Genomic DNA, 27,924 nt, shown 5'->3' with positions numbered 1-27,924 from the left:
AGAGGGTTCCTTGCCCTGGGCTTGTCCTTGTCCGGGGCCACATAAAGACAAGAGACCCTGGTCAGCTTTGTAAGGGAAGATATAGCTCAGTCTCCAGCAGCCAGGGTTGGGAGGTACCAGTAGAACCAGCAATATGGTTGGTTTTCCTTATTCTTTATCCTTGTTCTTTGTCATACTAACTTTTCTTGAAGATCTCAAAACTGTCCAGAGAGAAGTGTCCATGTCCAACCCTTGGGTTTCCATACTGATTCCACTATGTAGATGGTGATCTGTGGGGAAATGGCAATCCTAAAGGCCTACCCTGGGATCTGGCTTGCTGACCACATGGGGTAACCTGAGTGAAAGACCTTGTGCTCAATAGGTTACCTACACTTCTTGCACTTCCTCTCTTTTCTCCATCTCTACCTTGACATCTACTAAGTACCCCTTTATGCCCTATACTCCCTTTCTGATCCTTGTCCTTCTGCTCACAGGAATGGTCCTTTATTAGGAGATCATGGCCAGGCCACTTGATACTAGAGAAATGAATGGATGGATGGATGGATGGATGGATGGATGGATGGATGGATGGATGGATGGATGGATGGATGGAAAACTCAATGATCTGATCCATGGGAAGTGCTTCACCAATGATGTGGGGGTTGACAGGGCCTCCCTAGTCTGCTTCAGGACTATGCTATGGTGACCATTGCAACTCCACTGCTTCAGAGCAGCCAAGGCAGAAAATGGAAATGCCCCGGGTGCTTGGGGAGTGAGACCAGATGCCTGAATGGGGCGAGAGCCAGACAGGAGCGGGACCGGGAGGCTTGGGAGCCGGCTGAGCCGCCCTCCCGCAGCGCCGCGCATGCTCCGTGTTCCCCCCTTGCGCCTGGTTCCCACGCTGCCGCCACCCTCGCCCCGACCCTGACTGTTTGTGCACCCAGCTCCTCTGCAGCGGCGGACCCTACGGACAGCCATGCAGTAGGAGCCTCCTGAACAGAGGTGAGGTCGATAACCATATGAGAGCTCTGAGCTTCTCGGGGCGCCTACCGGGAGAGCTTCTTAGAGGCAGCATCCTTAGCCATGGTTCTACCCAATGTAGAGGTGCAGAGGAGAGGCCAAAGCTACATGGCGCGCAGGTATGCAGGCAGGCAGAAGAAGGGAGGCGCTGCGGGTCGCAGGCCCATCTCAGCAGCTGTGCGGAAGAATGGGCACAGGTGGCTGGAGAGTGGAAGGAGGAGTGGTGGTGGCAATGTTTGGGGAAGCCCTGGGCGGTGGGCCACTACTGGAAGAGCTGAGCAGGGTAGCTCCGAAATTCCCATTTCTAGCGCCTGGGGGAAGAGGAGCTGGCCTGTGCTGGGCACTAGGGAACTAAAGCCTTTTTTCCCCGCGTTTCTCTCCTGATTTTCAGACGCTGATACTGGGTCTGGCACAGGAGCATTGCACTGCTGATCTGCCCAGGTAATTTGGGTTTTGCGCCCCTGGTTGTGGGTGTTTTGCACCTCTGAGCAGCTCGAATTGTAAGATCATGGTGGCACTGTTACCCAGCGGTGCCTGGCCAACAGTCCACAGGCACAAGCCCTGAGGGACCCCAGACTGAAACAGGACATCAAAATCATGAATCTGTGGCTCTCAGGAGTAGGGGGTTGTGACTTTCAGTTGTGTGTATTGACCAGTGCCTAGCATGCTTCCCTCATTCAAGGGAAGAGCAATAAGCTTATCCAAGCCAATGGCTAAGAAGGTAAGAGCAGAGTGAGAGGTGGGAAAGGGGGTGAGAGAATGAGCAGAGCTGAACAGGGAACTGTGTCCTGTGTTTCCCTGCAGTGCTAGTTATAACTACTTGTAGCAGGAATCTTAAAAGTTCTTATTAATAAAATCAAACCTGAGCCAGGTATTGGGGTGAACGCTGGAAGATCAGAGAAGCAGAACAAGCCACAGCTACCTCACCTGGCCAACTTCTCAGCTCATCTTGTTTCCTCAGACTGGAAGCCTCTGAGTCCTCATCCGGAATGGATCTCAGCTGAACTGCTACTCAAAACCTAAAAGCTTAACCAGCCAAAAGCTTAACCAGCCAAATGCTTCTAGTTCCTGGTCCTCACGCCTTATATACCTTTCTGCTTTCTACCACCATTCCCTGGGATTAAAGGCTCGCTTTCTGGGATTAAAGGCGTGAGTCACCATGCTTGGCTGTATCCTTGAACAGATGGATTTCTGCCTCTGGAATGCTAGGATTAAAGGCGTGTGCTACCATTGCCTATCCTCTGTGTTTAATATTGTGGATGTTCTGTATCTGACCCCAGATAAGTTTATTAGGGTGCACAATATTTTGGGGAACACAATACCACCACAACTACTTCCATCTATCAAGGATCTACCAAGACCCATTATGAGCCAGGTTCTAATAGACTTCTCTAAGATCTATCAGAGGAGATGACAAATATCTCTGCTCTATGGTTGGAGTTCTAGTGATAGATCACAGACCATAAATCATAAACATTTTAAAATAGTAACTATGTAGGTTGAATGAAAGACAGTAGGAGCTGAAAAAGGAGACCCAGTTGCAAGTTTAGGTGCATTGACTAGAAAAGGTCTGTTTTCAAAGGCAAGATTTTTGCCCAAACTTGAAGGTGATGAAATAATAAACCACATGCTTCTGTTTTGGAAGAACATTCTAGGCAGAAGGAATAGCTGGTACAAAGGCCCTGAGGCCAGAGTACTCTGACTCATGAAGCATGGAGCTTTGAGGCCAGTTTGACTGCAGCTAAGGGAGGAATTTGGAAAGGAGAGGTCAAAAGGGGCTCTGTGAGTTTACTCTGAGTGACAGTTTTGTCAAGGCTGTGGACAGAAAAGGTCAGGATCTGACCCACCTGTCCAGAGAATCCCTCATCCATGGTTGGTGACCCTCTGTCTAGGTCAGCCTTGGCCCCCTCCTCCTGGAACTAAGCCTGGGGTCATTAGTCACAGGAGAGATCCCTGAATGCTTTGGCGAGCAGGCTCCTCAGTTGTCCCTCTCTGGCCCTTCTACCAGGTGGGGAGTGAGGGCAGATAACTAGAACCTCAACATCAGGAGCAGCAGGTGAGGCTGAGAAAAGGTAGTTGGAGGTCTTGAGCTGCTAGACCCCAAGGAAAGTTTCACCCTAAGTAACCTATATATCCCTTCTTAAAGATGAAAAGGTCCAAATTCCCCCTTGTGATGTGACTAAAGAGGATTCTGAATGCTTTTCTTGCTGTTTACTTGGTAGGGTTCTGGTTTCTTTGTCTGGGGAAAGCGCCCCACCTGGTGGTAGCCTGAAGGATGGCGCTCTGAGTGCCACAGGTCCCTTTCTCTGCCCAGTTTCCCTGCAGTAGATAGCCCTTCCCTTCTCACCCTCCTCCCACCCTGCTCCATGCATAGCAGGAGTTGGGGAAGACGCTGCTGGTCTGTGAGCAAGACCCCTGGCAGGACCAAAGCCTAGGGGAAGGGGCTCTTGGATTCACAGGCTGATTTGATTCCCAGATGCTTGCCCTGAGATCCAAGCCTACTGGACATGCCTCCAGCAGGCCCAAACTTATATGGGGACAAACCTGAGCTTCCAGACTTAGAATCACCCTTCAGCTTGTCCTGTGTTCTGGAGGCCCACAAAGGTAGCCAATAGGAGGAAGATGTTCTCCAGTTCCACCAAGCTTCTTCTAGATGCTTTTATACACACACACACACACACACACACACACACACACACACACACACGAGAATACCACCCAGCAGACCAGAGTTACCTAGTAGTTACCTGGGATCCCCATGAGGTTTGCTGTGTCTTTGCAAGAACTGAAATCATGCCTAGCTTTCAGGGAGTAGGTCTCAAGAACGACACTACTGTGGAGCCCCCTTATGTGACTATCACTTCCAAGGTCTATCCTTCTACAGGTAAAATCATGTCCATGGGCCTGGCTCTAGGACAACATGACAGCAGTGTACCACCTCAAATCTGGGAAGGCATGAGCTGAAGCAAGTGTGCTTCTGACTTTTCTGAAATGGATAGTGTCATTGGGGTACCATTATGCTAGTGAACAAACAAACTTACATTGTTTTTGTTTGGTGTGTGTGTGTGTGTGTGGTGTGTGTGTGTGTGTGTGTGTGTGAGAGAGAGAGAGAGAGAGAGAGAGAGAGAGAGAGAGAGAGAGAGAGAGAGAGAGAGAGAGGGAGGGAGGGAGGGAGGGAGGGAGGGGGACAGGGACGGGGACAGGGACAGGGACAGGGAGAGGGAGAATGGACCATGGCGCACACAAGATCAGAGTACAATTTTGGGAAGTCAGTTTCACCTACCATCTTGTTGAAGGTGGGGTCTCTATTGTTTCTGCCAAGTTGCATACTCCAGGCTAGACTGGCCCACACGCTATCAGACAGTTCTCCTGTCCCTACCTCCCATCTTACCTTAGGAGTGCTGAAATTACAGATTTGCACCATCATGTGTTTTGTTTGATTAAAATGTGGGTTCTAGGAATCAAATCCAGATTGTCAGGCTTATATGGCTAATGATCGTACCTGCTGAGCCATCTCCCTGGATCATGTTTGGTTTTGTTTGGTTGGTTGGTTTTTTTGTTTGTTTGTTTTGTTTTGTTTTAGTTTTTCGATACAGGGTTTCTCTGTGTAACAACTCTGGCTGTCCTAGAACTCTCCCTCTGGACCAGGCTGGCCTTGAACTCACAGATCTGCCTGCTTCTGCCTCCTGAGTGCTGGGATTAAAGGTGTGCGCCACCACTATCTCATGATCATGTTGTTTTTTAAAACAATAATTTTAACCTGAAACACTTGAGTCATCTTCTTCACACTCATTTAGTGTTGCAGAGTGTCAATAATGAAATGCACATGTAGCTTGTGGGCATCCAAATGATCGAAAGAACCCCTTTCCCTCTTTATTTGCATGTATGTATATTTTTGTGTGTGATCTGCAATTTCAGGGGATCCAATGCCCACTCTGGTCTACATGAGCACCAGGTATGCACTGATACACAGACATGCATGCAAGAAAAACACCCATACACATAAAATAATAACATTTTAAAAATTAAAAATTAAAGGCACTATTTTAAAGGAAATTATTCAGTGACATTCAGTGCTTTCACTGTGCTATTCAGCCCTGGCCATATTTAGTTCTAGAGTATTTTCATTGTTCCATAAAGAAACCCCTGAATCTACTAAGTCATTCTTCATATCTGGACTCCCAGCCCAGTTTTCTGGCTATGAATTTGCCTCTTTCAGACTCATTATGTTTTATAAAGATTTGGGGGGATGGTTCACTACACAGTGACATTGTAGCAAAATAAAGGCAGCAAGAATTCTCTTATTTACACCCATGAATGAGAGAAAACAGCCACTTGGGGGCCACATGGAGGTGCATTTAGGGACAGGGAAATGGCTAGGATATCTTGTGCATAACAGGAATTGGGCCAGTTCCCTGTGAAACTGTAAGAGCCCCCTAGTTTTCTGGGATCTAGTCCCTGATTAAGAACCTGATAAGAAAGCAGACTGGGACCTTAAGGTAGGATGTGGTAGGAATGGGGGCTTAGCAACTGCCTATAAAAGACAAAGATTTTAGCCACAACTAAAAACTAAGTCAAGACAGCTCTTGTGAAATGTCATTACATCATATAAATGGAATCATAAAATATGTGGCCATTTGTATCTGGGTCTGACATTTTAACTTCACAAAAAATCCCCAGGGTTCATCCATATTGTAGCATACATCATAATTTCCTTCCTTTTATGCATAAATAACACTCCATTGTTTATATATACCACATTTTGTTTATCCATTTGTCTGTTGAATTGACTGTTTCTGCCTTTTGGCTAGTGTGACTGCTATGAATGTGTGTGTACAGGTTTTTAGTGTAGACACCTGTTTTTAATTATTTTGAGTATGCACTCAAGAGTGAAATTGCCTGGTCTTGTGGTAACTATATTTAACTCATTGAGTAACCATCCAAATGGATTTGTTTTCCTTGTGTTGGGGGAGAATAAGCATTGAGTGTATGTATGTTTCCACATGTGAGGATATACATGCATGTCAGTGCACATGTACATGCATATATGTATACATGAAGGCCGGAGGTAGACATTAAGTGTCCTCTTCAACAACTCTCCACCTTACATATGGAGAGACAGTCTCACTTGAAACTAGAGCTGGCCAACTGAGCTAGTTAGTGTAGCTACTTAGCTTGCTCCAAGGATTCCTGTCTCTGTTTCCTGTGTACTGGGACTATAGATGGGCCACCACACCCACCTAGCATTTATATAGGTACTGGATATCCAATCTCCATTCTTGATACTTGAACTATCTCTGCACTGAGCAATCTCCCTCCCCAGCCACAAATGAGGTTGTGTGTGTGTGTGTGTGTGTGTGTGTGTGTGTGTGTGTGTGTGTGTTCTTGTGTGTGAAGGCACATGTGTGCATGTGCATGTGAAAGCCAAAGGACCACATTAGATGTCATTTCTCAGGAGCTATTCACTTTGGGTTTTTGTGATGTCTGTCCCTTGTTGATCTATATTCGTTAGTCCAATGTTTGCCTTTACCACACCTTCTGCATAATCCAGAAAGGAGGGATGTTCTGTTGCCATTGTTCCTTGAAAAAACTTTGTTTCTAGGATCGCCCTGTTTACAGTCCCTTTTTAGATGAACTTGTTTACTACAATTGAAACATCTGACATTACTGTTTTTATTCAGACCTCTGGAAATCACCTCTCCTATCATCATGATCATGCGATTCAATATTGATTGTATCTAGGATCCATTCTTCCAAGGGTGCAGATCTTGCCTTTAACAGCCTGATTATTCTTTTACAGGCTGCATTCATGTTCTCAAAAGCCAGAGATTCATTTATTATCTGTCTAGCTTCTGAATTTGATATCATTCTATTTACTGCTGAAGACATCCTCAGTAAAGGTTTCTTTTAGGCCCTGTATAACTTTTGTACATGACTCAATTTTCTTGCCTACTTCTTCAATTCTGTTCTAAGCATTCAAAGCTGCCATGCACCATAAAGCTAAGGTGTGGTCATCATATAGACATTGCCTTTCTACATTAGCATAATCTCCCTCTCCAAGAAGTTGATCTTGGGAGATTTCCATACCTCTAGCCCTACTTCATTGTTCAATGGTCTTAGCCTCATCTTTCCACCAGATCCTCCACTGTAATTGGGGACCAGCCTCTAAGACAGCTGTCACCAAATCTCTCCAGTCTTGAGTGATAATTCTATTAAAGTTGACCACGAGTTTAACATCTGCTTTACAAAAGATGAGTGGATGCCATATGAGACTATTGCTTCTTTGAATCTCCTTAAATCTAACATTTGCACAGGAGTCCAGTCAGCTCTTACACAGCTTTGAGGATAATATCACTGGCTAGTTCCTGTAAAGTTACTAGATAGATTAAAGTTGACTGTTTGAAAGCCTTGGGCTGATTCTCTGTAACCATATAATGCAATGCTGAGATTGGTTCACCTTTAAATTCTTCTTTCTGGGTCTGAATATCTCTATGATCTGTTTTAACAAGTTTTTCTAAAACTTTTATTTTGGCACTGATATTAACCAACTTTTTTAATGATAAAACAGAAGTGATCAAACAAATAATATTTTAATTGACATTAATAAATCTCATCAACATTAATTATCTTCTCCTTCAATTATTCCATTTTTAGAACATCAATCGTATTATCAGAGACCAAACACTCTCCATTGTAAAAATGTTTTCCATTTTTTATTAAGATATTTTTCTATTCATTTTACATACCAACCACAGATTCCCCTGTCCTCCCTCCTCCTGCCCCCCAGCATTTCCCCCAACTCACCCCCTTTTCCTGCCTCCTCCAAGGTAAGGTCTCCCCTGGGGATTCAGCCCAGCCTGGTAGATTCAGTTGAGGCAGGCCCAAGCCTCTCCTCCCTGCACCAAGGCTGCACAAAGTGTCTCACCATAGGCACTAGGTTCCAAAAAGCCACCTCATGCACTAGGAACAGGTCTCCATCCCACTGCCTGGGGGCCCCCTAAACAGTTCAAGCTAAACAACTGTCTCACTTATCCAGAGGGCCTAGTCCAGCACCATGGGGGCTCCTCAGCTAGTGGTCCACAGTTTATGTGTTTCCACTAGTTTGACTAGTCGTCTCTGTACTTTTTCCAATCATGGTCTCAATATCTCTTGCTTATAGAATCCCTCCTCTCTCTCATCGATTGGACTCCTGGAGCTTTGCCTGGGACCTGGCCATGGATTTCTGCATCTGCTTCCTTCAGTCACTGGATGAGGGTTCTATGATGACAGTTAGGGTATTCAGCCATCTGATCACCAGAGTAGGTCAATTCAGGCACCCTCTTGACTATTGCCACTAGTCTACAGTGGAGGTATCTTTGTGGATTCCTGGGAATCTTTCTAGCACTCTGCTTCTCCCTATCCCCATGGTGTCTTCATTTATCATGGTATCTCTTTCCTTGCTCTCCCACTCTGTTCCCATTCCAGCTCAAAGCTCCCACTCCTCTAAGCTCTCATCCCCCATCCCTTGCCCTCCATTACCCCTCCACCCCCAGTTTGCTCATGTAGATCTCATCCATTTCTCCTTCATTGGGCGATCCATGTGCCCTTCCTAGGGTCCTCCTTACTAGTTAGCCTCCCTGGAACTGTGGGTTGCAGTCTGGTTATCCTTTGCTTTACATCTAGTATCCATTTATGAGTGAGTACATACCATGTTTATCTTTCTGAGTCTGGGTTACCTCACTCAGGATGATATTTTCTAGTTCTATCCATTTGCCTGCAGACCTCATGATGTCATTGTTTTTCACTGCTGAGTAGTACTCCATTGTGTATATGTGCCACATTTTCTTTATCCATTCTTCAGTTGAGGGGCATCTAGGTTGTTTCCAGGTTCTGGCTATTACAAATAATGATGCTGTGAACATAGTTGAGCCTGTGTCCTTGTGGTATGATTGAGCATTCCTTGGGTATATGCCCAAGAGTGGTATAGCTGAGTCTTGAATGAGGTTGATTCCCAATTTTCTAAGAAAGTGCCATATTGATTTCCAAAGTGGCTGTACAAGCTTGCATTCCCACCAACAGTGGAGGAGTGTTCCCCTTGCTCCGCATCCTCTCCAACATAAGCTGTCTTCAGTGTTTTTTATCTTAGCCATTCTGACGGGTGTAAGATGGTATCTCAGAGTCATTTTGATTTGCATTTCCCTGATGATTAGGGATGTTAAGCAATTCCTTAAATGTTTTTCAGCCATTTGAGCTGGTTCTGTGAGAATTCTCTGTTTGGCTCTATATCCCATTTTTTAATTGGACTGTTAGGTATTTTGATGTCTAATTTCTTGAGTTCTTTATATATTTTGGAGATCAACCCTCTGTCAGATGTGGGGTTGGTGAAGATCTTTTTCCATTCTGTAGGCTGTCGTTTTGACTTACTGACTGTGTCCTTTACTCTACAAAAGCTTCTCAGTTTCAGGATGTCCCATTTATTAATTGTTGTTCTCAGTGTCTGTGCTACTGGTGTTACATTTAGGAAGTGGTTTCCTGTGCCAATGTGTTCAAGACTACTTCCTACTTTCTCTTCTAGCAGGTTCAGGGTAACTGGATTTATGTTGAGGTCTTTCATCCACTTGGACTTAAACTTTGTGCATGGTGACAGATATGGATCTATTTGACACCACTGCCTGGCTTCTATGTTTAATCTAGTGGCTAGCTCTGTCCTCTGATCCTCAAGCAAGCTTTATTTGATACACAATATATCACCACAATCACCCCAGTTCTTAGCAACACAAACATCACTGATGGAGAGGCATGTGTCTGGGCCTTTTATTGCCTGTGTTCCCTTGCAACCACATCTCCACTCTCAGCCTAACATCACCTCTCGTCAGGGTGGCCCTACCCATCTCCTATAGATGCCATTCCACTGTGCCTCACAATGGCCCACTCTTCTCTTTCTGTTCACTAGCAGCTCTTACTCTACACCTGGAGGTTGTATGTGCGTTTGGTTTGTTTTTTTTTTCTTAACATGGATCCAGACATTAAAGGAAGATGAACCCATAAATGGAGCTTCCAGGAATGTCTGGAAAGTTGGAGGGATGGAATGATGGGCAGAAGAAAGAGATTTAAGAAAAGAAGGAAGTGAAGTGGATTGGGAAGACAGCTCAGAGGTTTAGAACACTAGCTGCTCTTCCAGAGGATAAGGGTTTGATTCCCAGAACCCACATGGTGGCTCACAACTATCTGTAATTCCAGTCCCAAATGATCTGACACCCTTTTCTGTCTTCCTCAGGTACCTTGCACACACATGGTACTTAAACATACATGCAGTCAAAATAAAATAAGTAAAATAATTTTTAAAAAGAAAGAAATGATAAAGAGAAAGAACAAGCTCTTTTGGAATGTTAGTCAGGGGTCCCTGACATGTGTGCAAGGTTGGTATATGATCCCTGGATTTTGGCCTGCTTGATAAGAAATGAAAAGCCTGAAAACTAAGTTTGGGAATGTGTTGAGAGCTGAATTGCATTGTGTCTCTAAAAAATGATAGTTTGATGTCTCATTCCCAACTTCCTGGGAAAATACCTTTATTTAGTAGAGCTCGGCAAATGTGAGTAAGGTGGGCGGGCCCTAATCCAATGAATAGTGTCATGTAAGACTAGGGAAATTTGGATCCAAGTGCACATAGAGAAGACAGACATGTGAAGGTTCAGGAAATGATTGTAAGGATGCAGCTACAAGTCAAATATCACTGGATACCACTCAATGGCTGATAGTGTCAAGAAGAGCAGCCTTCAGGATGAAGGGAAGACCAACCAGCACCCATACCTCAGGTTTCCAGCCTCCAGAACTGGGAGAAAATATGCATGTGTGGTTTTAAGCCCCTCTCCAGCCAGTGGTACTTTGTTGCAGTGGCCCCATCAAGCTGTAAGGAAAGTGTGGTGATCAGTGACCTAGGTGAAGCTTCCAGAGTGAGAAAGCCCATTGTCTCTTCCTACAAGGAGGGTGCAGGAACTTACCTCTGAAGAAGAAATCTGCCCTTTCTTTGGGACATATCTCACTCACACACACCACAGCCTTGCCTTGCCATGCTACTATTGGCAAGAAAAATAAACCAGGTTTTGAAGCAAGCTGAGGTTGGCTGCACCAGGCTAGCCTGATGTCACTAACTATCTTTGCACTTCTCTCAGCCTTTTAGCTGTGCTGTGGTTGGAGCCCTGACTATGGCAGCCCTTCTTCTGAGAGCAAAGCCCAAGGTAAGTAATCAACCTTTCCCTCACTGTCCCAGAATTTTCCCTGAGCAGTCAGTCTCCCTTTGCTGCTCTGCATGGATCCTGGCGAGGTGAGGAGAGAACTTTGCCACCCCCCAACCCCTGCGGCATGCTACTTTCCTGAGTTCCCTTTGCTAGGTTTTCCATATCTGTCTGATCCTCTTTCCTGTGACAGTACAACTTGCTGCTGAGTCTCTCCTGACTGCTGAACTCTCCTGAGGCAGGGTTATCCCATGTTTCATTGTTTGCATATAGGCTTAACCTGGAATTTAATTTTTATACCACAAAAATTGCTTGTTTTAGGTACCAGTATCTTTTGAGGATGTGTCTGTATACTTTACAAATACAGAATGGAAGCTTCTGAATCTCAAACAGAGGAATCTCTATAAGCAGGTGATGCTGGAGAACTACAGCCACTTGGTGTCAGTGGGTAAGTGACCCTACCATGTTCACACACCCAGTCCCACCTACTGTCTCTGGACTCACTTCTGAATTTTCTTGTTAATTGCTATGAATCCAAGAATAGTTCCATTTCTTTATTTGACCCATACCTTGTAGATCAGCTGTGGTATCAAAAAGAAGTTCTTCTAAATAAATTGGACTTGTAAATGCTCAGGATAAATTCAGTGATGACCTGTCAGACTCATTTTGCACAAAAAAATCATAGATTGCCAAAACATCTTTCTATTGAGAAACAGATGCTTATTACACTGGAACATTTACTTGCAGCATTTTAGACTCATTTCATTTTTACAGTAGCTGTATTTGACATTCAACTTAACTTATAGACGTTAACAACTTCTTCCACTTACACTGGCCATAAGTCCCCATGCTAGGGACAGGCAGTGCACTTGGTTTCCAAGCCTGGAGAAATCTAGGCAGGAGCTGGGGCAACTTCCAGCTGCTCTCTTCTTACTTCAACATGCTCCATCCTCCTTGTTTGTGCATCTGCAAGAGGATGTTCATCTTGCCAGTTCCAGGCAAAACCAAGATTCACAGGTTGTGTGAATCAACTCAAAAGCACCAAGAAGTGAACAAGAGTAATGTGTGTAGCATGAATCTTAGAAGGTCTTATTAATAAAATCAAACCTGAGCCAGGTATTGGGGTGAATACTGGAAGGTCAGAGAGACAGAACAAGCCACAGCTACCTCACCTCACCAGCTTCTCAGCTGATCCTGTTTCCTCAGACTGGAAGCCTCTCAGTCCTCATCCTGAATGAATCTCAGCTGAACTGTGCTGCTTGAAAGCCTGAAGCTTAACCAGGCCAAATGCTTTTAGTTTCTGGTCCTCACACCTTATATACCTTTCTGCTTTCTACCATCACTCCCTGGGATTAAAGGCTCGCTTTCTGGGATTAAAGGCATGAGTCACCATGCTTATCTGTATCCTTGAACAGAGGGATTTCTGCCTCTGGAATGCTAGTATTAAAGGTGTGTGCTACCACTGCCTGTCCTCATGTTTAATATTGTGGCTGTTCTGTTCTCTGACCCCAGGTAAGTTTATTAGTGTGCACAATATTTTGGGGAACACAATACCACCACAAATGTGTCCCAACTTCTTCCTCTAATGAACAGTGTCTAAGCCGGGGCCTTCCTCTGCTGGCATCTTCCTAGCTGAGATGGCCCCAGACTGCCTTTGAGGTGGGTAGGGATTTGTGAGAATGAGCCAGCTTCCATTTTCTTTTGGACTCTACAGACCACCTCTGTCATCTGACTCCTTGGAGGGAGACTGGTTCCTCTACTGGGTTCTCTCTGACTATCAAGAGAAAGTTGGGGACACATCTTCCCATAAGACTTCTGGAATTCTCATTTGAGTTTAGTGTGGAAACATGCTGCCCCAAAGCACATGTCTAGGGGGGATCTTCCTTGGCTATACTTTCTGGGGAGTTCTTTGCTCTCTGAAGACACAGGCTGAACTCTGTTTAAAAATTATTCTGTCCTTAGCTAGAAATGTGCTGATTTTCTTCATTTCTATGAACAGGATTTGCTTTCTCTAAGCCTAACCTTGTGTCCCAGCTGGAGAGAGGGGAGAAGCCCTGGATTACAGATGGTGGAAAGGAGACTGCAGCAGGATCCTGTGCTGGTGAGCAAGGTGCCCTCAGCCAGCTTGCTAGTGTAAAGGGTAAAAATCAAGGATTAGCCTAAGGAAGGTGGTGTGGATGCTGAAACTCTTTAGTGAGGGGTGTCAGTCTCCCCAATGCTCTCCTCCCTTGCTGGAGATGGGTGAAAAGAGACTTTGTCTGCCCTGGTGTCTCTCACCAGCTCCACCCCACTTTCTAGTCACACCCTCTAGAAAGAGCAGAAGCTCTTTTTTGGTGAGGATTTTTTTAATTATTATTTCTTGGTGTATTTTTTTGTATTTTTATTCCCCAGTTCCTTGGTGGGAAGATCAAAAGAGGGGAAATGCTCCACAAAAACCTAAGGAAGTGATCCCCTTTGTGGCTCTGTCATTACAGGGAATGGGATAAAGAGCAAGACACTGACTTCAAAGCCGAAACATTTTGGAAGAGGTCTCCTCAGAGACACCTCAGGATCCTTGGTGCAGAGACATACTCACGACTTCAGGCCAAATCCCATTGTAAGGTACCAGCACTCCAGAATCGCGGATAAGCGGTATCTGTGTCAGCAATGTGGAAAATCTTTCAGCCGCAGCTCCAATCTCATCAAGCACCGGATCGTCCACAGCGGTGAGAAACCATACGAATGCAGCGAGTGTGGGAAGTTATTCAGGCGCAGCTTGGCGCTGCTGGAGCATCAGGGCATCCACAGCGGTGACAAGCCCTATGAGTGTGGGGAGTGTGGCAAGACCTTCACACGCAGCTCCAACCTTGTCAAGCACCAGATCATCCACAGCAGCGAGATGCCTTTCATGTGCCAAGTGTGCGGGAAGGTGTTCCGGCGGAGCTTTGCGCTGCTTGAGCATGCTCGCATCCACAGCGGTGAGAGGCCTTATGAGTGCGGCGAGTGCGGCAAGACGTTTAGCCGCAGCTCCAACCTTATCGAGCACCAGCGCACCCACAGTGGCCAGAAGCCCTATGTTTGTCAGGAGTGTGGCAAGGCCTTCAAGGGCATCTCGCAGCTCATCCACCACCAGCGCAGCCACCGTGGTGACAGGCCCTTCTTGTGCTGCGAGTGCGGCAAGGCCTTCCGCGGCCACTCAGGGCTTAGCCAACACCAGCGAGTGCACAGCGGCGAGAAGCCCTATGAGTGCAGCGAATGTGGCCGGGCCTTTGGTCGCCGGGCCAACCTCTTTAAGCACCAGGTAGTACATGGCAGGGTGCCGCTGCAGCGTCGAGGCTGTGGAAAGGGCCTCCGCCGGGCCTGCATGCTCCTGGAGCTTTGGCACGGGCCCCGCGGACTTGGGCCCCAGGAAGCCGTGGAAGGCAGGTCCACCGAGCCCCAGCCCATTGACACCAATGAGAAGCCTCAAGTGTGTGAGCGCTGCAGCCATGTCTTTAAAAACAAATTGCTGCTGTGTCACCATTTGCGCATCCACGACAATGAAGATGACAAGAAACAGAAGCCAGTTACTGGGAGCACCTCAGGTTCGGAGGAGAAGTTGCTGCTCAGACAGGATCTGGAATCCCAGCTCGCAGAGGGAAGCAACATTGAAAGCAGTGAAAATTTCCTGTATGCTGAGAAGGCTCAGGGCCCATCCTCACCTTGAGGCAGGAATAGAGGGCAGCAACTCAGAATGACAGGGTGCCCCCACCCACCTAGTGTAGTCTTCCCCACTCCTTCCCTGATGGGTAGAAAAGGAAGGCTCCTCCCTAGTCCTTGATGATACAGTTGATGCCTAGAGATTGCACAGGAAGGCTCGTCAAGGAGCCTAAGCAGGGCACTCCTGTGTGCGCTTGGGTATATAAGTGCCTATGTGAGTGGGGTCTCCAGGAGAGCAGATTTGCATAATACAGAGTTGGTCTCTCCTATCCACGTGAGAATTGCCTGATGTGGTTGGGAGGAAAGCAACAGTGTCCAGCCAATTCTAAGCACAGTTACATTGAAGTTTACAGAGGGATGACCCATGACCTTTCTCTTGTTAACACATTAGTGGGGTGATTGCCTCTCCTTAAGAGCTGTTTGTGTTTCTAGATAGAATATACTAAAAAGCACTTTATTCTATTGAAAGTGTATAAATTGAAGGGACTCTAAAGGTGGCCTGATGCTTTGCAGGGAAGCACAGAGGCACTTGTTGTCCTGGAGCATAAGCTAGACTGTCTGGGAAAACTTGGACCCTGTGTGTGTGCTGCTTGGAGGTCTATACCAAAGCTTGCAGAGGTTAAGGCCCAGAAACCCTGAGGGCCTCCTTTTTGGGAAAGGAGCCCCCCCTCTGGTTTAGGTAAGACATGGCAGCATTTGAACCCCCACTGCCCTGCTGACTTCAGTTTCCTCCTCTCCCACTCAGTGAAGGCCATACTGGCCATTCCTACTGCCTGCCCCAGTGCCTAATGCTTCAAATTTGTCTGCTGATCCTTTTCAGGCAATCCACTGTGTAGTGATGACAGGTTAGAAATTTGCACTTAGGTGGCCCCTGAAATGAGTCTGGCCAGACAATTATCTTTCAGATGATATTTCTTAGAATATTAAAGTTGCCATTACTTTAATGTGCTTTCATTTGGGGGTAACATTAGTTGAAAATTGAGATTTTTTTGTTATAGGAGAGTGTTGGGGGATTTATCTTTTATAAAAATTCCTCAGACAGAGGGTGTAGCTCAGAGGTGGAGTGTATGCCTAGCAGACCACAGGTCCTGTGAGCCATTCCTGCCCCTGCCCCTGCCCCAAGAAAAGCTCAGACAGGGGGAAGAGGCCTTCCCAACCCATGATTGATGCCAGTAGTGGCAAACCTGGCCCTCTGAGTGATGATGTGACAACCCCCACCTCCCTTCCCTTAAGCCCAGCTGGCTCTTTAAGTGGCACTTTACTGAAGAGGAAGCCAGTGGCAGTCCTATTCCACCTTCCACCTGTGCTGTCCCCAGGATAGCTGTCCCTTGGTATACTCAGCTCAGCATCCTTGGTAGCAAGCTACTCTCCAATTCTCTCCTATCCCAGGGGAGAGAAAGATTTTGTCACAAAGGCTGCCTGAGGGTAGGTAGGTTGGTGGTACAGGTGAAGTGGAGACAGCTCTTGGGCACTCCAAGGAAGAGTGGTGGCACCTTCCCTGCCAGTTGAGTGAGGTTCAAAGACAGCTGTATACTGCCAAGAAAATATGGGAAGACCTGGAAACCCAGGATGCTGGTTGGAGTCCTGGTCACAAGAATATTCACATGTACACACACACAGAGAGAGAGAGAGAGAGAGAGAGAGAGAGAGAGAGAGAGAGAGAGAGAGAGAGAGAGAGAGAGAGACAGAGACAGAGAGAGAGAGAGACAGAAAGACAGAGAGACAGAGAGACAGAAAGACAGAGACAGAGACTTTATGTATATAAAATGTTTTGTGTAAAGTTCCAGTTTGTAACTTGCTCTTATCTCTGTGTCCTCCAGTAGATCCCCATCTTTTTGTCGTGATTGCTTTCTTGTCTGCAAGCCTGAAGATGTGTGTCATGCTCAGCCTTGTGTCTGCACTCCAAGCCCCACTGGGTACTGCTTTCTTGGTATGCTGGATTTGAGCTATGTAGTGGTTGGCTTCAGTGGCTCATGGAGGCAGTTCAGAGTATCTGTCACTTTGGTTTCCCAATAGAAAAGAAAATACTAAGAACGGTGTCTTTTAAGTCTCTGGTGAAGTAATTGCTCAGACAATCTCTGCTAGGGCTGGCACAGATACAGGAAACTAGGCCTCATGCAGAACAGGTGCCCACAGTGCGAGGCTCTGTGCAAGCTCTGTCACATGCTCTTGGGTGTTCATTTCCATGACTCTATGAAGTGAATGAATGATACCTATCCTCCAAGCCAGTCACCAGCTTCTATACCCAAGGATAAGTCCCTACAGGAAGGGTCATGTGCAGGCATTTTCAGCAGAAAGTGGGGTCTGCAGGGAGAGACATAGAGCACTTCAGAGTGGAGTACCCTGAAATGCTCCAGGGTCCCTGGTGGTTGCCTACATACATAACAACACATCTCTTTCAGTTCTCTAGTTCCTGTTCCTAGATGTTTTCAGCCAGGCAGTTAGGAGTAGTTAGTTCTCTCAGGCATGTAAAATGAACAGAACAGATATCTCCTGGAATAAAGTCAGAGTAACCAGAGGAACACTTGTTTTGTGCCTGAAAATTGTGCTTCATCCATCAAGCTGGATGGGGAATGGGGCTGATCACTCATTTGTGTGTTTTAAGGGGCAACTAGATTATAAAACCTTAAACTATCAAAACTCCTGCTGTTTTCTACTTCCTCCTCTTCTTGCCCGGCCCCCATACTTACCTTTGGACTATTTGCCTTGTAAGACTTTGGGTGCTTTTCAGGTGCTGTGTGAATGTCCTAGCAGTCTCTCCAGGAAACTGATAAGTGGTCCTCTCTGAATTTATCAGGAGATGGAATTTTCAACATTTTTGTTGGTTGAAAAAAGACAGCTACTTGGAAAGGGGCTCCCCTGTGGTGATATATTGTGTATCCTGATAAAATTTGCCTGAAGATCAGAGAACAGAACAAGCCACTAGATTAAACATAGAGGCCAGGCAGTGGTGGCACACACCTTTAATCCTAGCACACCAAATGGATCTCTGTGAGTTCAAAGCCACGCTGGACTACATGAGATTGATTCAGTCTAGGAGAGAAAACAGAGCCAGGCAGTGGTGGCACACACCTTTAATCCCAGTACTGGGAACCACATGCCTTTAATCCCAGTCCTAAAAAGAAAATGATATGGCTAGGTGGAGAAAGGTACATAAGGCATGAGGAGACAAGAACTAAGGGCTTTTTCAGGCTGAGGAGTCCTAGAGGTAAGATGTGGCAGTGGCTTGTTCCTTTGTCTCTCTGATCTTAAGGCAAATTTTATTAGGGTACACAATATATCACCACACTCCCCCATGTGGAGAGGGGCTGTCCCCAGGATTAAAGTAAACAGACAGGTAGTGGATTCAAGGTTACAAGCAAGAGTCAACTCTGACCTAGAAAGAGCCTTGAGTGATGCTAGGGTTATTGAGAAGGGGTTGCTTCCCATGTGGGAGGGCTTGGCTTAGTCTGCCCAGGGTGCAAGCTTCTCATAGGACCCCATACTGCAACTCTGAGACCAGGCCTGCCCAACAGGTTCCATATCAGAAAACTCCATCAGTCTCCTAAGAGGCACCACTATGCTTGCCTTCTGTTTTTTTCTGCTACCAAGTTTCAGGCAGCATGGAAGCATCCACCCTTGCAGCTTTCCAGACAGGGAGTAGAATATAGGGATTTCATGTGTGTGTTTGGGGGGTAGGGGTGGTTGCTGAAAAGTGCCTTGGTTGGGAGCGGAGAGGATGGAATATAGTATTAGGGAATCCCAGAATACACATAGGTTTCTCTAGGACAGTTCTGAGTCAGGAATTCAATTACTCTAGAGTATGGAGCACCCAGGGTGCCATGTATAGAAAGTCAGACTCTATAGCTGGTCCCAGATGAAGACCAATTTTTCTGAACAAGAAATGAAGCTAGTGTTAATGAGAACTGCTATGGGGTGTGAGTGCACACATCACCAGCCACTATGGTCATCTAGATAGTTTTGAGGGCTGTGGAATAGCCATATAGAGACAAGCCATGAAGAGGTAGTGTGGAAGAAGAGGAAGGAATCAAGGGATCCTACCCACCCACCTTCCTCCAAGTTTTCACTTGCCCTGGCTTCATGTTTTTGTGAGCCCCAATTCATCTGTGATTCCACAAAACAATGGCCCTCTGATATTCCTGGACACTTTCTTTGTGAGGAGGTTTCTTTGGGGGGATGTTGTTTTAAGCCTGTGTAATCCAAACTGGCCTTTGACTCTTAATCCCCTGCCTCTACCTCCTAAGTGCTGGAATTACAAATTTGGGCCACCATGCATGGCTTCTGCAGATTCTTACATTCTTATATTAAAAGTAGCATCAAGTTCAAGGCCTTGCACATTTGCAAGAACAGTGCCTCTTTTTTGTGTTCAATGGGGTTAAGCCTATTCCCTCTCCATCACCTGAGAATGTTGAGAGCAGAAATGAAGGCTTACTGTGCATTTGGAAGCTCCTGACTCATTAACGTTCTTTGATAGATAGATAGGGGTATATACAGCTTAAAGTATGCAATTGTGGATGGATTGTGATGGGTGTCTGTACCCTTAAAACCATCCTTACTGTCAAGTCAGTGGAACATTCAGCATCTTAGCCAATATCTTCTCCTTTCTGCTCTTCCTCGTCCCCTGTCCTTACAGCCACTGCTTTCCATCACTAACGATTAACTTCCATATAAATGGACTTTCACAGTGTTTGTCTGGCCTCTCAGTGCCATTTTTAGATGTTTCCAGGTGTTTGTGTGTATATCCACACTTCTTATTTATCCCATTGTACACATGCCCCCAATATTGTTGATGCCTGTTAATTAATATTTACATTCTTTCTGATTTGAGACAAATAAAGCTGCTATGAATATTTGTATGCACATTCCAGTGTGAACGTATTTTTAATTCCCTTGAGCACATAGCTATGAGTGGAAGAGCTGGTTCATATGGTGACACATTGTTTAACTTTTGGGAAGAACTGACAAACTTTTCCAAAGTGTTTGCATTATTTCATATCCCCAATAGCTGTTGGATGAGAGTTCCAACTTCCCCCACCTTCATCAACACTCACTGTTGTCTCTCTTGGTGTAACCATCCTAGTGTGGGGGAAGTTGCAACTCATTGTGGATTTGACTTGCATTTCCTTTATGACTAAAACATTGAACACCTTTGCACGTATTTGTTGGCCATTCACATTTCTTTTCTCTTGCCCATTTTAATCGAGTTGTTTGTATTCTTACAAAGAAATTATAGACATCAGTTCATCATCAAATATATTTTACCAAATATTTTCTTCCAGAATATGTATTTTAAAATTTTAGTTTGTATTTTTGGGTCACAGTCAAGAACTCTTAACAACAACAAAAAAAGTCACTAAGATATTATCTTATGTTTGCCTATAGAATATCCATGACTTAGATTTTGTTGTTAATAGCCTTGGGGTTTTGTTTTGTTTGTTTGGGTTGGGTTTTGCTTTGTTTTATTTTTCGGATGGGGTCTCCCTATGTTGCCTTGGCTTGTTTGAACTCCTGGAGTCAAGTGATTATATTGCCTCCACCTCTGGAGTGCAGGACTAGGCAGGTGACACAACATTCAGCTTTGAATGCAGAACATTCTCTCCTTTTAGTGCAGATCATTCTCTCCTTCTTCCTTCATGCAGACTATTAAATAACTCTTTTTAAGTCAAAGGATGCTAGGACTGAAAACAGCCTATATATGAACTCTAATTACTCTGGGAACTATGTGGCCATAGCAGTTTACCAACCTGCTCTTATTTCCTATCAGGGAAGAGTTTTACTAATCAATTTGGGGAGAAATTGGGAGAAATAAAAGACGGTTTCCTTATAACACCAAACAGCCCACACTGTAAAATTTAAATGAAATCTGTATCATACTTAGTTTCTGGATTTTCCCTCTAAAATTCAAGATGCCCCAGGGACCTAACAAAATTGAATGAATCTGGTGGAGAAAAGGAAAGGAAGGGGTAGGAAGTTACAGGTTGTACATTTATCTCTATTGTGAAGAGTCATGTGAGAGTTTCAAAAAGCATTTTGCTCAGCCTGAAGACTTAGACTGTGGGGCGTTTACCCACCACCCCCACAGCTTCCCAGAGTTTTCTTGAGTGCGAGCAGCAGGAAATATTAGATAGAAGGATTTATAGCGGAGAGTATCACGGAGATAAACAGATAGAAAATAAAGGATAGCCTTGAGAGGGCCTGGAACCTATTCCAACGGGCCCCGACTATCTCTGGCCCAGGGTTTTTATAGAGACGCCAAGGGGTGGAGCAAAAGACCTCCTCCCCCAGCACAGCCAAGTGCAGACCATCTCAGACACCTGCACTCAGGCCCGTGGTCCTGATCATCCTCTATTCGGACCTGCTGGGTAAAGCCACGAGGAACCCCAGAACGGGCTCCCACAGGTCCCCCCTTCTTAATATATAAAAAAATAACTATTAATGGCTTACAGCAATCTCCATAGCTGTTACACCTCCCCAGTATGGGAGTAGAGGATAATATAGATGGCATTTCTCTTTTGAATTAGGTCCAAGGTGATCACAGCAGTCTTAGCTGCCTCAAGCCCTTTCTAAACCAAAAACTCTTAAGGCGACTACAAACTTAAAGAATCCCTTAGCTTCATCATTACCATTAACAGGTTAACATAAATATCACTATACATAGACACAATTCTCCCAATCTTACAACACAAAGCAAACTCTTAACAGAACCATTTGAATTAGCATATATGGTGCTATATATAGTTAACAATTTTCTCCGTCTTACAACTTTAACTCAGTCATTTTTCTTGTTAACAGAACATAGGAAAAACTTCGATGTATTCACATCAAACTTAAATATTTCCTTAACTCCACAAAGCCAGGGTGCATTAATATCAATAGGTTTCTGCGAACATAATTCAATCTCATAGCTCCTCCTTTTCTTTATAATTTTTAAACAAAAACTCAAACCTAGTTAGAGGAACCCAAACTTATACAATTCCTACAAACCCATATTGAAAAGCAATATTTTCGATCTAACCATTAACTCTTTGAAAACTTAGCAAAACATCCAAAAGCAGTTTCTTAATAAAACTCTTTACACACTTTAAAAGTAGTCTCTTAGTATACCCCATTTGCATTTCTTACTAACAAAACATGACATTAATCCACTCAAACAACAATTTAAATTAAATAGACTAAGGAATATTAACTCTCCCTTTTCTTTATAATTTTAATCAAAATCTCAAGCCTAGTTAGAAAACCCAAACTTTTCTGTTTAAACAGTTCCATTTGTAACACAAAACCAGTTCCATAAGTAATTCCATTTTTACATGAACAGTTCCACAAAACAATTCATAAATCACCAGTTAATAAAGCATATATGCATACACAAAACTGCATCTTGATTCTAGGTAGAAATACATTTCTTTATTTAAGCAGTTCCATTTTTAACCCAATTCCAGAAAACCGTTCCTAGGTCATTACTATAAGTAAACTCAAAATTGTCCCATTGCAATGAAATCTCTATTGTTCATTTCATTTAAGTACCAAAATTCAAATGATAAATTCTGGTACTAGCCTTCCAAATTTGAAGAAATCCATAACCAAAATCTTTTTGTAATTTTATCTCATTTTAAGTTTAAAAAGTTCAAACAAGAAATAAATTCTGGTATCAGGCTTTCACTTCCAAATATGAAGAGACATTTTTTAACCAAAACTTTTTGCAGTTAACAATTTTTGTTCAAACAAGTGTCTCTGCAACTTTTGTTCTCACAGACAGGCCTTTTTAGTATAGTAATATTTTAAACTGCACCGTTTTTTGCTGTTAGCTCAGGTTTTTCTGTGCTGCGTTGATATTCCACGGATCTCAGCTGCGGATGCCTTTTGCTGGTTCTGGCGTCCGCCCTTCTTAGCTTCTTAGCGGCTTCTGGAGCTTTTGAAACCATTCAGACTGCCTACTTTGCAGTCTATTAGGACACTATCTTCTGTGTCTCAGGTGTTTTCACCATTTACATTAATAGACTCACACTTAACATTTACATACACTTTTTCACAAACTCACATAACTTTTGCCTTGCAAAGCATTTAGACTCATATTCAACATTTACACGTTTTTACAAACTCACAACATATTAACATCTACTTATTTATACTTTAAGGAAACTATAGAACTACTTTAGCAAATATATTTCTTATTAATTCTTATATACTTATATTCATTCCATCTTATTTCTTATTTAAACTTACATTTACAACTAGCATCTTACAAGTTTATTACTACATGTCTTAAGACTACCTTAGATACTTCTTACAAGCGTATATTCTTAAAGGAACTCTATAGATCTATTTTACAAACTTATATAGGGCTACCATTAGCATATATCTAACTTAGCAAACACCTAAAGATTTCTTAACACAGATATAACAAGACAGAATTTCTACAAACTCACATATCTTATTTTCATTTTTCTACTTCTTACTCTTAATTATTATCACTATCTCTATTATAAAGATTCTCTTAACTAGACAGGAAGTGCGTACATCATTTCTAAAGTTTAGAGTTTATAGTCAGCTTTGTTATAAAGCACTGGGATTTAGTGAGTGTTGTCATTATAGAGTTGTGATACTTGTTGCTAGGGGACTGTAACATTCTCCGGACAAAGCCACACCCCAAAGTTGCCAGTTCTCTCAGCCGTTCCAGACCGGCAGAGATGCACTGTCAGTGGTACATGGTTTTTAACTAGAGGCTGTCCCTTCACCCAAATTCATAATGATAGCTCCCCTAAGAACTTCAATTCAAACAAACGTTTCTATCACAGCAGTACTTTTGGTTTGCTCTACTGAAAAACTTCACTTCACACTGAGGGTGAAATTACCATATTTAGCTGCTGTAAAGCTCTTCACCAAAAACTGCACAGCTATTAGGTGATATTTTAAGGATTTTAAAGTGACTTGTTTGCTCTTATAGGTAGCTTTTTGTCATCCAACTGCCGTAAAATCTTTGCACAGCTATTAGGGTAAATAAGGCATTTTACCAACGGCGCCCCAAACCACGAAGCACCTAGTTCCATATCCTTTCAATTTTTCATTGGAACTGACACTTAAACCCTTAGACGACTTTTCCCCTTTTTCTTTTAAAAGCTGTATTTTAATTTTTGAGCTGACAAAAGTGTTTCAGGTCAATGTCGCCATCTTTAGCAGAAAAACTACCTTTCCCAGAATGCATTTCCCTTATATCAGTCCATAATAATATCAGTCCCATATCAGTCCCTTATATCAGTCCCTTATATCATTTCCCATATTTCTTATCGGGTTTGAGAGTCAACTGGTTCTCTTTTACCAGACTTGCTTACAAATTCTTGCCCGGGAGGTTTGAACAAAGTTTTTTGGCTTTTGCAACGGGAGATTTGAACAAGCATTTTACATTTTCAGCTATGGGACATTGGGAGATTTCTATTCTCTCCTCAGCTGGCTTTAACAGGTGTCTCTCCTTCATTTGACTCTGGCCCCAAATCAGAACCACACCTGCCTCGTTAGCGCGCATTGAGGTGGGCAATTTCTGATGGCAACTTTCCTCGGGGCTTGTGTTTGTTTTAGCCAGTCAGTGAAAAACAAGATCATTTACAACAGCTTTTCCATAGCTCATTCAGAGATTTTCTCCCACTGATTTATCTCATTTTGCTTGTTCCTTCCCCCCCAGGTGCAGAGCTTCAGGTATCTGAGGCTCTGTTCCTCTGCTAGCTGCTTTTGGAGGTAGGGGCTTTTTCTCTCCCGAATCTGCCTCCAATTCTAGCAGCTTTTTCAGGTCATACATTTTCTGGGGAGGATTATGTCCCTTCTGTTTCTTCAGAGTCTTTCTCCCAGACAGTTCCCATTTTGGTCTCAATTTATCCCCTCTACACCAGAAACAGTTTCCAACACTACAGTGGCGGCTTTCCCTGCTACTGAAGATAAGGGCTTTTTGTCCGTTTCTGTTTTCGGGGTCTGTGTGGTTTGCGTACAGACTAAAAAATTTAACAAGGGAGGGTTTTGCCATCTCTAAACTCCCATTAGGACAGGTGTGTTTTGCCTCATCAGGCCTTCACCTGGCCCAGTCCCCCAGTGGGTTGTGTTTGCTTGTCTGGGTGCTCAGGACAGAGCTTATGCCAGAGGCAATCATCCCTCAGGGCTACACCCCCTCATCTCATGGGAGTCAGTTGAAACTAAGCCTTTCTCAAAGAGGTGCTTTCTCTGACAGAAAAGAAAGCTTTACTCCTGGATAGTTCTGTCCTGCTCTGGCTGGGCTCTTTCCCCAGACAGCATTCTGACTCAGCAGCACAACTGCTTCAGACACAGTTCAGCTTTCCGTTTTCCCAGAAAGGTCCTTTCTCTGATAGGAAGGCTTTTTCTCAGATTTCTTTTTGTAGTTGTGGACCTTTCAACCCGGGACTTGTAGGAAAGCAGACAACTGTGCCGTTCCCACCAGCTTTAGCTTTGTTTGTTCATTAGCAATCTTCCCCTGGGTGCTGCACCTTCCTGCCTCAGCTCTGTGCTCCAGAAGTTTACAACTGCAGGAACCCTAGTATCCCCGAAATGCACTCCAACTCAGAGACGCTGGCCAGTCACCTCTGGGTTTTTGGTCAGAAGCGAGGATTCAATGCTAACAGTTTGCATTGCTTCAGGGGATCTTTGCATTAGGAGGATTAGGAGCACCTTTTCATTCTGAAATGCTCACTCAAAACCTTTGCTGCCTCAGCTCAGCTGTAACTGTGAAGCTTGACTATTTTGCTTTTCTCAGGTAAAGTTTCCTGCCCTTTTTGGGCTCTCTGTAGCTCTTCACCCACACTCCCAAGCATTTCCCTCAGGGTACTCTGACCCACTGTCTTTTACTAGCTTGAAGAGACAGAGCTTAGAGGTTTTTAGGAACTTGTCCTTGCCTCCTGCATTGCAGGGATGATTTTTAAAGCTTGAAAGAGAACTTAGAGGTTTTGCTGTCTTAAGAGGTTTGTTTTCCTTTAGAGCTAATCACAGGTGGTCCCCATACTAATATCTTCAGGTGATTCTAATTTTTGTCCTCTGAAAGAGTTCTGAAAGGCTTTAGTTTTTAAGTTTTTTAAGAGCTTTTGAGAAAGATTAAGGCTTTTTAGAGAGTTTTTTCCCCCAAAATTTTCCAAGAAGAGCTTTTAGTTTAAGAGAAAGATTTCTTCCCCCCAGGAGAAAGACCAACTTTTCCCAAAACTTCCCAACTTTAAACATTGACTTCTTACACCCCATTTTTGCCTCAGGGAGAAATTACTTTCTCCTGCCGCTTGGATTTGGCATTTCAGCTGTCCCCAGGTCAAAAGCTTCCATAGGAAACTTTTTCTTCCCCATAAGCTCAAAGAAGAGCTTTTTTACTACCCGAAAAGCCCAAAGAAAGATTTTTTTCCCAGTTTGCTTTCAAAGCCCCCAAAGTTAGAAAATTGAAGAGTTTTTCTGTCTAGTTGCCTTACTTATTTTTTCCTACACAATCTTACACTTCTAAGTTTTTCCTAAACTATATTACTACCCTATACTTTATACTTATCACAGATAGAAATTGAGAAAGGGATAGAAGATAGAAAATTTTGACAGAAGAGAATTTTGCTGCAGCATCGGACATCCTTCCAGTCCGCTTTCCTTTTCTCTCGAGGATAAAACCCCTGCCTCACCAAAAAATATATAAATTTTTTTTTTCATAACACTGGCATGCCTTTCCACTGGCAGGGCTGACTCAGCACTTTCACCAAAAACTCTGTAATAAAACTATTATTTTCCTTTATCTTTAGTCCCTATTACTATGTCTTTAGTCCCTGTTCATTTGTCTTTAGTCCCCCCCTTTTTTTTTCTTCAGTCCCTTTTTTTTTTCTTTAGTCCCTGTTCATGGCGCCATTCTGTGGGGCATTTACCCACCTACCCCACAGCTTCCCAGAGTTTTCTTGAGTACGATCAGCAGGAAATATTAGATAGAAGGATTTATAGCAGAGAATCTTGCAGAGATAAACAGATAGAAAATAAAGGATAGCCTCGAGAGGGCCTGGAATCTATTCCAACGGGCCCCGACTGTCTCTGGCCCAGGGTTTTTATAGAGACGACAAGGGGGTGGAGCAAAAGACCTCCTCCCCCAGCACAGCCAAGTGCAGACCATCTCAGACACCTGCACTCAGGCCCGTGGTCCTGATCATCCTCTATGCGGACCTGCTGGGTAAAGCCACGAGGAACCTGAGAACGGGCTCCCACATTAGACCAATGTTAACCCACTGACACCTTGGCATTGCTAGAGAAGCAACTGCCACCTTCACTCCATCCATCCTCTGCAATAGGGCCATACCACACAGGTGAAAACCCCCTTTCAGTCCTTATAGAAAGTCTGTAGTTTTACCTCTTAGGTTTAGCTCTCTAACCCATTTTGTGTGTTGTGTGAGGTCAATTTAAAAAATTGTTCTGGATGGATATTCCATTTGCCCAGTACCACAGTTGCCAAGACGACTAGTCTTTTCCCCCATTGAATTACCTTGGTGTCTTTGTGGAAAGTCAGGTGGCCATATGTGTATGAATCTATTTCTGCATTCTTAGTAGCATCACATCACTCATTGAAAAGGACTGAATACTTGTCCCCATACCTCTGGTCATATTTGGAAGTCCTGTCCCACAAAGGGACAGTGTTGGGAGATGGAGCCTTTGAGAATAATTGTGCTTCAAAGAGGTCATGGTTTGGGGGCCTTGGTAATAGGGTCAGTACCCTTCTAAGAAGAAACTTCAGTGTCTCCTCTTTCTACCATGTAAGATTACCGTAAGAAGATAATCATGCACAAGCCAGGAAGAGGGTCCTTACCAAGAGTGGAATCTTTTAACACCTTAATCTTAGACTTCCCAGACTCTAGAACTATGAGCCATAAATGTCTGTGGTTTATGCCGTCAAGTCAAAATGTTACTTTGCTATTGTATCAGAGCTGGCTAAGACAATTAGTCTATCTTACATTATAATCTCTTCATTACTGTAGTTATGTATGTCTTAAAATCAGATATTGTGTGTCACTGTTGTTTGTTTTACATAATC

General features: G+C 44.0%; 1 protein-coding gene across 1 annotated transcript; it reads left to right on the top strand.

Annotated features, from left to right (window-relative positions):
• Window positions 1-868: 868 nt before the first annotated feature.
• Zfp92 (ZFP92 zinc finger protein) lies at window positions 869-16,582 on the top strand. Its single transcript, XM_015986125.3, has 6 exons — window positions 869-981; window positions 1,391-1,440; window positions 11,151-11,216; window positions 11,535-11,661; window positions 13,213-13,314; window positions 13,688-16,582. The coding sequence occupies exons 3-6, from the start codon at window positions 11,184-11,186 to the stop codon at window positions 14,896-14,898; spliced, it is 1,473 nt and encodes a 490-aa protein (XP_015841611.1). The 5' UTR covers window positions 869-981; window positions 1,391-1,440; window positions 11,151-11,183; the 3' UTR covers window positions 14,899-16,582.
• Window positions 16,583-27,924: the final 11,342 nt, after the last annotated feature.

Source organism: Peromyscus maniculatus, chromosome X (assembly GCF_049852395.1).
Source record: "Peromyscus maniculatus bairdii isolate BWxNUB_F1_BW_parent chromosome X, HU_Pman_BW_mat_3.1, whole genome shotgun sequence".
NCBI lineage: Eukaryota > Metazoa > Chordata > Mammalia > Rodentia > Cricetidae > Peromyscus > Peromyscus maniculatus.
This window is presented reverse-complemented; position numbering and strand designations above follow the sequence as displayed.